The following is a 13,268-nucleotide window of genomic DNA, read 5'->3' as shown; positions in this document are numbered from 1 at the left end:
CTATAACAAAAAGTTCTAAAATCTTGAATACCTGCTTTATTATTTGCTGTCATAACGGCAATAAAAATACACATTTTCTCAAAATTTTCAACTCGATACATACGGTTCACGAGATACAGCCCGCTGACAGACAAACGAACTTCCGAGTTGTTTGTTGCAACCCTGTTGTAAAATCTTTAGAACGTATTACATATTATGTAATACGTAAGTAATGTGTAAGTACTGACTTATGATCTTTTGGAATACCTATTTTATCTAACTAGTTAACTTTTATGGCTATTAGCCCTCAGTCGGTCGGTTAAACTATAATACAACTTATTTATTTCAAAAAATTACCTTACAAGAATGGCAACAAATGTAATAAAAGTAACTTATGTATTAAAATAAACATTTATTGGAATCACGATAACAATGCAACAACCATTGCATATAACTTATAATATACATTATACATTACACAAAAAATTTTAACTGAGGTATATTGAATTTACAGAATTTGTGTTTTAATCACATTTTATATGGTATAAAAATCTTTTATCTAGCATATTTCTTACATTATCAGGTCATAATAGCTTTGATCATATTGGCATTACTATGCGAATATCCATATCCATACTAATATTATAAATGCGAAAGTGTGTGTCTGTCTGCTAGCTTTTCACGGCCCAACAGTTTAACCGATTTTGATGAAATTTTACAGAGTTAGCCTACATCCCAGGGAAGAACATACTTGTTATCCCGGAAAAACCTAAATCCACGCGGACGAAGTCGCGGGCATCATCTAGTATTATCATATATATTATACATAATATAACATGTTACTATCAGGTCACGGGAAAAATGCATTTGTGATAATATTTGGGGCCATCAATTTGTATCTTAAAATGTAAAGAGTAAACTATAGTTATAATTTTTTTTGAAAAAGGGTTAATAAGGCCTCCTTTGTGATCTAATATCATAGGGCATGGATAAAAAAATTATTATATGTCAGGGTATTTCCACTGCAGCAGAGCGGAGATATTCGTTTTCGACCAATTCGTTTATTGAGAGATGATGTGATAGTATTGTCACCTAACAATAACCTAATTAGTTGTAAACAAGTCTTCGCCCCGCTTCAGTGGAAACTCACTCTAATGCCCTGCACCTAATGATGTCTTCGTAGTATATCTTAGTTACAATAGTATTCTTATCATTATCATGATAATATTCTCCTTACCCCTCCAACTACAAGCTTTAAATTGGAATAACAATAGTTAGCTCAGCTGTTTGTTAAACATCTTTTGATCAGTCTTTTTTATTTTTCACAACAATTAAAATACCATGCATATAGATTATACATATATACATACATAAACTTCTGTAATATGTAATGAATTATGTGATAAATCTGATGATTAGCTAAAAAAACTGCGACCATCATGTACCAACCACAATTGCATGTGCTATTTGCATACTTTGAATAGAAATACAGCTGCCTAATTAAAATAAATATAATACTCATCACACCCATAGCCTTAATTAATTGGTAAAAATATATTACTCACAAGATAAAGTTTAATATATATACGATCACTTTGTTGTCTGTCTGTCAAGAAACCTACAGGGTACTTCCCGTTGACCTAGAATCATGAAATTTTGAAGGTAGGTGGGTCTCATAGGGTATTAGGGGGAAAATCTGAAAACCGTGAATTTGTGGTTACATCACACACAAAAAAAAATTGTGGTCATGAACTAATAATTAGTATTTTCCATTTTCGAAGTAAGATAACTATATCAAGTGGAGTATCATATGAAAGGTCTTCACCTCTGCATTTTTAAACAGATTTTAATTTATTTTTATGCATCATAGTTTTTGCATTATCGTGCAAAATGTCGAAAAAATACGACTATAGTACGGAACCCGGTACAAGTAGTTTAGGTTAATTCTAAACCAATAATAATAATTATTATTTATTCAGGTTCTAAATAAAATGCATGAGATTTGTCATTTACAGCAAATTGCAATTTTAAGAGTTGATTACCATTTTTTTTAAAATAAACCATAAAATTATTATTAACTAAAACTAAATTGTAACAATTAAAAATGTAAAATGTAAAACCTTGGATCTACTGCAAGAAGTCTTACTATCAAATATGTAAAGATGTGCTACTTACTGTAAACGATTTTGCAGTAAGTAAAGCCTAGGATTTACCGAATCTCTATTTTGTGATAGTTGTTATTTCTAACAGACTTCAAAAAAAGGAGGTTCTCAATTCGACTGTATGTTTTTTTTGTATGTTTGTTACGCGATTACTCCGTCAATTATGAACCGATTTTGATGATTCTTTTTTTTATTTGTAGGACATACTTCAGAGGTGGTCCCATTTTAATTTGGTAAAGATTTGATGAATATCTTCGGAGATGGAGAACGGAACTCCTCAATGGATCAGAGTAAATTGCTTGCGATCAGTGTAACAGCTTTGTTAACAGTAGATATTTTTAACCGACTTCAAAAAAGGAGGAGGTTCTCAATTGAAATGTATGTTTTTTGTACGGTTTCTCGCGAACATTCATTACGCGATTTCTCCGCCAAATATAAACTGATTTTGATGATTCTTTTTTGTTTGGTATGTATATCCTTAGTATGTCTTAATATTATGAAGAGTAGATAGACGGTTCGTGCGGCTAATTGGCACCGGCTCCAAAAATATTACTATAGAACTACAATAACTTTTGTATACATAATATATTGGGTAATAAATTAAATTATTTTTTACTTTTTAGTGTTTGTGGTTATTGAAGTCGGTTTTTATTTTTTCTTGAATTTTTTTAACAGCAATCACTCGGTAAATCGTAGGTTTTTACCTCAGAGTCACTTAAGTCTGAATAATACTTCTTATGTTATTCGAATGGAGAATCATTTGTTTTTATTATTCTCTAATAACTCTATTAACTGGAAGTAAAACTTTAATATTGTAGAAATAGAATATGATTTCTAAAGTAGGTACTCGTTTGCGCCTGTTTTAATACTCGTAAATGCATAATAATAATCATATTACTTAATACCTTTTATATTTGTGTCTTTCAATAGTGTCAAATAAAATATGAATACTATACCTTATATAATAATATATTTTATACTTATATCTGCCAGTCTATTGGATTTTGTTAAAGATGAAGGTAAATATTATTAGGAAATCTGGAGTTTTTCATTTGGTTTCCCATTGACATCCCTCAGTGAGGCCTCTTTTGTAAACTTGGAAGACGTCGGAGGAAGCTCAGAGCAATTCTGAGAAGACACTCGTGGCGCAGGCTTGGCCGGAAGGAATATAGCGCCCAACGCTATGAAGTGCAAAGAGTAGTACAGCCTCCTAAAAATAAAAGAACACTTTGTGCAGATTTTTTTAAATTAAATTTAAATTTACTTTTTGATGGCACGTTAATAGCATTTTACTGACATTAGACACTACAAACATGTAAATATAAATTATACTTCGCTCATAAAATATAACAATGTAGCCATCGTAAATGTCCAACAATTATGTAGAAGATACATAATCTGTGTGAAATCAGAAATTAAAATGTTATTCAATTTTTGTATTACCGAGGTTTTCTAATAATTAACCACCCTAGCAGCAAATGCACCACTCAAACAACTGAGTTCTGGAACATACATATAGGTAGTGAGAGAGAAGTCTAAAAAACATAATTAAGTACAATAAATAAATAGGTATAACAAACCCGTAGAAGGCAAGGCTCGGCGAGAGATGAAGTAGTACGAAGGGGACGGTAGTATACGTCATAGCAATCCTAGTTGTCATAAACGACAGCGCATCGTACAATAGTTTCTTGGGGCGACTTTCCAAAAACATAGGACGCGCGAAGGCTCGCATCTGAAACAAAAGTTTCCTGCGTGCTTACAATATTCCAGTTTCAAACCAAGATCTGCTTAACAATGTATATTTCTTCCACTTGCTCATTATTTGCTACTTTACTGAAGAAAGGATTTCACTACAGAGGACTGCGGCTAGTAAAGACCCGATAGGGTCTTTACTAGCCGCACGCCAACAATTTCCTCCAGTCCCTTGACACTGTAATGGAAATTGCTGGACAGTTTCATACTGATGATGAGGTTATTTATGGTATAGACTAAAATAAAGAACGACTAGAAGACAAAAAAAAAATGAGCATTCGCAACAATGCTCATTACAAGTGAATGCTCAAGTTTATAAGCACCTTTAGGTGACGTAAAATCAAAAAAAAAATCGTCAGTGGCGTCAAAGCCTCGACATTTTGATAGAAGTTCCCTAATTGTCGTGAACTGTGTCAATGCTCTAAAGCTGGAGACTGACTTGTAATATTTTGGTGTAATGTATCAAGTTTTTGTAACTAAGTCAGGTCACGTTATCGCGAGAGCAAGTCGTAAGCGCAAGCCGTAAAAATGGAGCACTTGAGCCTTGAATGATACATTACAAACACACGCTACAAGTCCAGTCTGTATCGCCGTATTGGAACAAGATACGCCTCGAATGGAATATTACAAACAAACGGTACAAGTCAGTCTCGAGCTTAGAATTTTTATATGAAATACTGTTTTCTGAGCTAGGCAACCCGTTGATTGCCGCTTCTATGCAAGTGGTGGAAGCCGTAACGCTTACCTTCTTAGCGGCGACAGTGAAGAGGCCACCCGCAAAGAAGGTGAGGTAGTAACCGGGGTGGAAGCCGTGCCACAGCGCGGACAACGCGTAGACGCGCGCGGTGCGCCACGCCGCGCCGCCGCGCTCGTACGCCACGTTGCGCAGCCACGCGTTCGTGTTCTTGTTCCAACTCGCTACGGCATCGCGAAAGTTCTGCGCAAACTGTACGAAAATAGGTGAAGCCAGGCCATCCTGTATATACCCTGACTAGCAGTTGCCCGCGACTTCGTCCGCATAAATTTTCTGGTTTCTGATGAGATTAGAAATTTTCCTGCTGATGCTGATGCAAAAGGCCTCACTTACCTACACACTCAGTCTCATCAAGGTACGGAACCCAGAATACCTAAATGCCGATTTTAATATCGCTTAACTTCAAAAACATAGGACTTTCATATAACCTTTCAACCCCTTAGGAGTGAATTTTCGCAAAATCTTTTCTTAGCTAATACCTGCTAATACTTACTTACCCCCTAAAACTCCCAATTTAAAGTTATCAATAATAAAAACTTTTCCTTACAAACTTCTTTCCCTATTTTACCACCCTTAAAGGGGGATTTCCAAAATAACTTATACAGGTTTTAAAGCTTTTAACCTTAACGCCGATTTTCATACATGTAACTTCAGAAACAAAGGACTTTCATATAACCTTTCAACTCCCATTTTACCCCTTAAGGGTTGGATTTTCGTAAAAAAATTTTTAGCTGACACCTACCCTCAGAAAGATATACTATAACTATATACGCGATGCTTTATAATCCTGTGTTGAAACGAAAAACCCCATTTGATCCTAATAGTAGGTTTATTATCAGAAAACTTTTTACTATGTTATGACTGAAATTATGAAATTGTTGAATACGTACCTCAAAACCAAACACATCAATATTGGATATTTTATCCCACTTGGGTGAGCCATTGTTGTCGTAGCCATTGAAACCCATTCCCGAGTTATTGCAAATGGCTTCCGCCAAAAGCCAGGCGTGGTAGTATTTGCATCGCACTACAAGTGTGGACAAATAAGCGTACCATAAGAGATAAAACACGGACCATGATCGGGCTACCTCAGAAGTGGGATCTGATAGTTCTGCAACAAAATAACAAGTAAAATTTTTCTTGGTTGGCTTGATGAAATATTGCGAGATGTTAAAAACTATGACAGTCTAGACTTTTTTAGCAGCCATCTATACAAGATGATGCTGTGACAAAGTCCGCATTTTTTTAGGTTTTTAATAAAAATCCTGTTTTTCCGGGATCAAAAGTAGCGCCAGTTCCCCAGGATGCAAGCTATCTCTGTAACAATTTTCGCTTGTCGTTTCATTTGTCATTTTCAGGTTAGTGTAAATTAACTTGAAACATATTATAATAATATTCGTGAATAACTTAATTAAAGAACTATGTAGGTACCTACCTACTCACGGTCCTGATAAATATTCAATCAATTAAATGACGTTCTAAATTTAGGTATTTACAGGTGGTAGGGATGGGTTAAGGTCGAAATAATAGACCTACTTACCAAGAATATATTTACCATTCATTCAAACAACACAGCTACATACCTACATGCTAATTGCTATGTGGATTGTATCTTGGAAATTAGTAACTATAATGGTCCAAACGCACTCGCGCGACGCGAGGTTGCGCGGCAAATATAGAAATACTAGCTGATGCCCGCGACTTCATACGCGTGGATTTAGGTTTTTAAAAATCCTGTGGGAACTCTTAAATTTTCCGGGATAAAAGTAACTAGCCTATGTCCTTCCCCGGGTTGCAAGCTACCTTTGTACAAAATTTCGTCAAAATCGGTTGAACGGTTGAGCCGTGAAAAGCTAGCAGACAGACAGACAGACACACTTTCGCATTTATAATATTAGTATGGATGAGTTTGTATGGAGCAAGGCGCCTGCCACGTCACGCGGTGCAGCGCAAATGCGTTTGGACCAGATGTACGCTACTCAAAGGATTTATTAGACAGTTCAATGGCCATATTATATCAGCTATTTACTAGGTAAATAGAGATTAGGTACTTATTTAAAAAAGAATAGCCACTTTTATTTGTTTTCAAATGTTTTGTTAACTTTTCGTAGGTCGTCTCTATGATTTTAGATTAGTAGATATCTTAAAAATAGATTTACGCAATTAATAATTGTATGTTGGATTTCAATTCCGATTAAATTAATTTTAAATTACCCTAAAAATCAGTGTACAGTAGGTAGGTACTAGATAATATACGTCATATAAATTACATATTCAAGGAAATTAAATATGAAATTCTTCTAATTGCTTTGAAGATTTGGCTGGATATAGAAGAGATTAATTACTTTGTCATATTGCTTGTACACGGCTACGGTTTGAAGCACCAAGATTCAGGTTTTGTGTAATGAAGCGCACAATATATTCTACGTTGTTTCGTGTGTACATGGCTCCGGTTTGTAGGACCAAGATTCAGGTTAATTGCCTTTAATAATAATGATGCTAGTAGCTACCAATACATTCTTCGTTGCACCGTGCCTACGCAGCTCCGGTTCGTAAGGCCAAGTATTAAAACCAAAAATCTACACTCGCTAGTCGCTTTTACACATTTTTACAAAGTGTCGTAGTACTGGAAACTGTAAAATAATATAGTTTCATATGAGGACAGTTATTAATAGTTACCTTCCAGCGCCGTCAAGGGGTATTTGTTCGCAAGGGACAAATATAGGACAGCTGCTGCAATGGAGCCGGCAACTTTGTACAAAACTGCCAGACGAGGGGAGGGTTCCTTACGACTGCCTGATATGTACTTTTGATTCTAAAAAAAGAGTTTAATACGTTAATTCAGAGTATGAAGTCATATTGAACATGTAGGTTTATAATCGAAATATTTCAGTACATACAGTTTGCATTTTGCAATTGCAGTTGTAACATTTGCTCAAATAAATTAGATTGGGTAAGTTTTTTTTAAACGAAGTCACTTATACACACAGCCGAAGTAGGTATTTGATTAGCAAATTAATGTATGCACATTTGTATTTAGGAAAGTAATATGCTGACTTTGTTACACCAACACACATTTTTTTGGTAAGTAGGTAGGTACTCACAAAACTTTGGTAAATAAGCGATATAAATTACATTGACGTCTGTGGGTAAGTAAGTAAGTAAAATATGCTTTATTGTACACCAAAACCAAAACAATAGACATATAACAAAGATAGCATGTACAAAAGGCGGCCTTATCGCTAAAATAGCGATCTCTTCCAGGCAACCTTAGTATAACAGGTACAGGACAGGTAAGTATGACTTAATAGTCATTATTATCTTCTTCTTAATATTTGTGGAACTTTGGATTCGAATATTTTAATCAGTAGAGCATTAATACAAGGCATGATAAATAGTAAATACGAAGTCTGTAATTCATTCTGTACAGTTTTGAAAAATTATTAAAAAATAATTATTTTAGTGAACAACCAATCCATACTACTTATAATATTATAAATGCAAGTGTCTGTCTGCTAGCTTTTCATCCCATCAGCTTAAAACCGATTTTGACGAAATTTGGCAGAGATAGCTTGCATCCCGAGGAAGGGCAAAGCTCTTCTTTTACGCGGAAAATCAAAGAGTTCCCACGGGATTTTTAAAAACCTAAATTGCATTATCTAGTACCTACTTATTAAGTACAAAAAAACACTAACTTCATTGATTCCATCGCCTTCAATGAAAGTAATGTAATCTGTATAAAACACGACTGGTCCACACATTAAAGTTTGAAAGGCTAATGTGTATGCGAAATATTCAAGTGGGGAAGGTAATTTGACCACTTGAGATTGATCCTTGTTGGAAGATTGCTCCATAGAATTTGAGTTTGTCTCCTTTTTAGTCAAGTTATCTTGTAATGAATATGCCAATGATGTTACTCTTTGAGTGATGACCATTAAAGGACCTGCAATATATTTAAGTATTATCATACAGACCAGAATCTATAATAGATACATTTAGTATTACAAAATTTTAATTTAATCTTCTAAATATATAAAAGGAAAAGGTGACTGATTGACTGATGTATCAACGCACAGCTCAAAGTACTGGAGGGATCGGGCTGAAATTTGGCACGTAAATAGCTATTATGCCGTAGGCATTCGCTAAGAAAGCATTTTTGAAAATTCAAGCCCTAAGGGGGTGAAATATGGCTTTGAAATTTGTATAATCCACACGGCCGAAGTAGTAAGCTTAGATCAGTCGATAGAGTAGGTAGTACGTTGATAGATCAGTCTGTCATTCAGCTCTTGACTGACAGACTGATCTATCAACGCACAGCCGAAGCCGCTGGAGTTATGGTACGATTACACCTAACGAGTACAGTGGCGAGTCAGTGTCCTCGTACTCCGAGTACTCGGTTGGTATAAACACTTTAACGAGTGCAATTTCGCCACAATTTCTCAGCCACAGCACTGTCTCGGCCGAGTGACATTTTACTGTCTCGCTTCACTACTCGGTAGGTGTACCTAATTGTACCATTACAAACATGAAATTTTGACAGTATAGGTTCCTTTTATAACGTAGGCACCCACTAAGAAAGCATTTTTGCAAGTTCAACCCCTAAGTGGATTAAATAGGGGATGGAAGTTTGTATAAAAGACCATCATTTTTAAAGTTACATCGATGATAATTGGTATTTAGCCTTTCGGTCGATTTCGAAAATTCTACTCCCAAGAGGGTTAAATAAGGGATTAGTGTTAGTATGAAGGTCCATCGTTTTTCAAGTTATTTTCATGAAGTATTTGGGTTGGCCGTTACAAATGAAGAAATATCTACGTTTTTCAGAATTTTTGCAAATTCCTTCCCCAGATTTTTTGAATTCCCTCAAGCGAAGCCCGGGCGGATCAGCTAGTACTATAATATAAACAACCAATCCATAGTTAAAGATTCACTTTACCTTTGGATTGGTTATATTAACATACCCTATACCTAGACAATACTTGGGTGTTAAAGCCAGTGATATTTAATTGCTTAAAATGCACATAACTCTGAAAAGTTATAGTTTGGATTGAGAGACTAGGATTGGACCCCGGACCCTCAACTAGGATGACGACATTTGAACCGCTAGGCTACCTCAGCTTTTTCACGATTTGTATATTATTACATAAATACATACATAATTGCCTACCTGTAATATCCAGTGTGTAGTCGCCTGTATGGTATAATTGTCGATGCAGGTGTAGACATGACAAGTATAACATTGAGGCAGCAAGGGTAATGCTGAAAAAATTATTTATTATAACAAATTTCCAATGCCGAGGAATTCAACTACGAGTTTACATTTGCTGACTAGTGTTTAGTTCACTTTTAATGTAAAGATACTTAATATAATAGCTTTTTAAATATTTCAATAGTTTTTTATGTGCAATAAAGCATATCTAATTAATTTTTTAAATATGTAAATTAATTTTTAGGGTAGATACTTTAAAAAAACATTTTATAACAGAATACACACTTTCCCATCAAATGTTGCGGCCCAGATTTAAGTAATGTGTAACTCAGCATGGGTAGTACAGATAAATGAACTGCTTGTCTGAAAAAATTTCATGTTAATATTGCATACTAGTCATATTGAATGGCTATAAATCAACTGAATTAATCAAAATATTTCTTATTAATATTAAGTAATTATTGCATGAAGTGTTTTGACCTTAAAGATCACCCATATGATATAATATAAATGATGAAGCATTATTTTTATAATATACCAATTGATTCAATAAAAAGGTAGGTTCATTTTTATAAGTATTATGTATAACATAAAACTTTGTTAAGTAAGTACCTAACCCGTATCAGCTCTTATTATAATATCTACAGTTGATTTATCTTACGCCAAAGAAACTAACTAAGCTAACTGGTGAATAAACCCTGGCGCAGTTGTAAGCGCTGTGGTCTTTTTAGTGGGAGGTCCCGGGATCGATTCCCGGCAGGGGTTTGGAATTTTATAATTTCTGGTCTGGTCTGGTGGGAGGCTTCTATCGTGGCTATTTATTTACCACCCTACCGGCAAAGCATCGCCGCCCAGCTATTTAGCGTTCCAGTACAATGCAGTGTAGAAACCAAATGGGTATTGGTTTAACAAATACTGTCATACCCCTTCCAGGTTAGCCCGCATCCATCTTAGATTGCATCATCACTTACCACTAGGTGAGGTTGCAGTCAAGTCTAACTTGTATCTGAATTTAAAAAATAAATGACATTTTTGAGAGAGTTTCAATAAAGTTTATGTTATTCAATACAAAAACTATTTTGAAAATAATATTTTTAAGTTAAACAAATTTAAAGATGGAAAAAGTGGCACTCAACTAATTATACTTCAATTAATAATGATTTAATACTTATTACAAAATACCTATAATTCAGGTATGAATATTAATTAATATTCTGATACAATTACTCACTAATGTTACACTTTGCATTTATATACACAAATATTTTATAAAATAAAATGAAAAGATTAGTTACCCTATATAATAAAAAATGTATTTAGAGTTTAAAATAAAATTATAACTTACTTTCCAAAGCAGAAATATCCCATTAGCAACCCTATAACAAGGCACAATGAATGTCGAAATTCTGGTGAAGCTAGCTTTAATGGTTTCCGAAAAAGTCTGGCAACGCATAATGCAGCTAATTGTGCGATCAAAAAATTAACCTAATGAAAAAAAGAACAAATGTTATGAAACAAAAGTATGTGCTTATGAGAAAATTACAAGTTTTACACTTTGGAAGATTAGTTGATGGACATGCATCTAATTAATTATAACTAATTTTTTTTTCATCTAAAAGTTGTTTTCTTTATTTATTCTTTTAAATCTATGTGCAAAACATCAGTTAACAATCAATGCATTTGAAGGTTAACACTTTCTTAAGGATGATATTAAACCAAGCAATAAAAAATAACAAACTAGGACCACTCAGTATCTTTTTAATGAAATGATCAGTTAGTGTTTCAATTATTTAGCAATAAATAAAATACACAATATCATATCACAAGTTGCAAAAAAATCCTGAAATGGTGACTACTCAGTAGCTATGAAAATAATGACCAATTCATTACCTATTTCTGTGATTAAGCATGACTATTCTTTATCCTCATTTACAACACCTACAAGGTAAGGTGAGGCAATAGAAGATGGTAACAAATTAAAACTAAATAACTAAGTACCAGTTACACACTTGACACTTTTCATTCACTGATTTAATATAGAATAATTATCATATTGCTTACAACATGCCAATGTTATTATTTAGGCAAATAACATTACAAACAAGATAATATTATGTATACATAAATAAAAGCCAATAAGGAATGACAAACAGCTTATAAAAACACATGGTAATACTTACCAGATCAATTGGAAGACCGACTTTATTTGACAAAAATAGAAATAGCTTGCTTCCGTCGTAGCAATCATAATAATTTGAAGACATTTTCACATATAAAATTTTCAACCAAACGTTGGAAAGTGCGTACAAAAATATGGGTATATACAATTAAATCAAACAACAATTAGTTTCTTCAAAACTTTAGGTGGAACTATGTATATAAGTAGTTTTTTCACAGCATTAATAAATTATACTTTTCTTATATTTCTGGATTGCTTTTAACCAGTATTGCACCAATGTATCGCTTATATTACCTTTGCTTCAATTAATAACTATTACGTCAATACAGCACAATGTACGACAGCACACCCACTTTATTTATTAAGCGAGTCAATTCAATTTTCAATTATTATAGTCTACAATATGATCTCGTCAAAACTGTTTGAAGAAACGAGGAAGAAACTTAGCTCTTTGCTTTGATTGAAAATTGGACTATGATGGAAAGGCTCTTTTGAGTTTTGGCACTTGAATGACATTGACAGGGGGGCATAGTTATAAGAACAAAGGCAGCCAGCAAATAAAATCTCCTTAATTTTACGGAATATATCGAATTAATGTCAATGTCGAAAATCGAGTAAATTTTAGTTAACTGAATGAGAAATTAGAAAAGCCGTCCATGTTTCCAAATCGGGAAAGAATAATAAAAACCATTTATAGGCCAAGGACTTGCAACTTATCATGTTTACCTGCTCAAACTATTGCAAAATATAGCTATAAGATGCAGACACATTTATGCTGTACATAATATTATCAGGATATATTATCGTGATGTTATGTATATGGAATGGCTCTAATATTTAACAAAAACAATGAATTTTAGATTTTATACTTAGCAACACCGCATATAAGGGGGACAGCCGTAGATAGGGTAATAAAGGTAGATGCAGGAACGTTTGATTTCTCATTCGCACTAAAAAGAGAGCACAGATAAAGTTACTAATGTGATAAACAGAGACGCAGCTAACCTATTTTTTGTCCCTTATCGAGTAACTGGTTTTTTTCAAGAATACATACAAGAAGTTGCAAAACAAACTTTGAGAATTCGTGGCGTAATTGTATTTCTCATGAGTTATTTACTTGTTTTCACATAAAAAACGTTTAATACAATAATATTGTTGATCGGTTAATACAAATATTGACTACTAAACAATGGTAATAATTGTCGTGTTATTCATCGTTACGTCGTGCTATCG

The 13,268-nt window shown here is 33.9% G+C and overlaps 1 protein-coding gene across 2 annotated transcripts; it reads right to left on the bottom strand.

Annotated features, from left to right (window-relative positions):
• Positions 1 to 2,259: 2,259 nt before the first annotated feature.
• Positions 2,260 to 12,567, bottom strand: oys (lysophospholipid acyltransferase 6). 2 transcript variants are annotated; one of them, XM_069502789.1, is made up of 10 exons: positions 12,037 to 12,567; positions 11,202 to 11,341; positions 10,142 to 10,219; positions 9,815 to 9,906; positions 8,343 to 8,590; positions 7,327 to 7,462; positions 5,538 to 5,758; positions 4,639 to 4,839; positions 3,722 to 3,873; positions 2,260 to 3,351 (listed from the first exon to the last, which is right to left on the bottom strand). In XM_069502789.1, exons 1-10 carry the CDS (start codon positions 12,118 to 12,120, stop codon positions 3,171 to 3,173), a joined length of 1,533 nt encoding a protein of 510 aa, XP_069358890.1. In that variant the 5' UTR covers positions 12,121 to 12,567; the 3' UTR covers positions 2,260 to 3,170. The 2 variants fall into 2 exon arrangements, with proteins under 2 accessions (XP_069358890.1, XP_034830690.1); XM_034974799.2 differs by lacking the exon at positions 11,202 to 11,341 and having other exon boundaries at positions 12,037 to 12,566.
• Positions 12,568 to 13,268: the final 701 nt, after the last annotated feature.

Source organism: Maniola hyperantus, chromosome 13 (genome assembly GCF_902806685.2).
Source record: "Maniola hyperantus chromosome 13, iAphHyp1.2, whole genome shotgun sequence".
Classification (NCBI taxonomy): domain Eukaryota; kingdom Metazoa; phylum Arthropoda; class Insecta; order Lepidoptera; family Nymphalidae; genus Maniola; species Maniola hyperantus.
This window is presented reverse-complemented; position numbering and strand designations above follow the sequence as displayed.

Coding starts and splice junctions, on each gene's coding strand:
- oys (XM_069502789.1), bottom strand. CDS start 12,120: ATGTCTTCAAATTATTATGATTGCTACGACGGAAGCAAGCTATTTCTA. Junction 8,591..9,814: donor CTACACACTGGATATTACAG/GTAGGCAATTAT, acceptor AATATATTGCAG/GTCCTTTAATGGTCATCACT. Junction 3,352..3,721: donor CCGAGCCTTGCCTTCTACGG/GTTTGTTATACC, acceptor TTTTATTTTTAG/GAGGCTGTACTACTCTTTGC.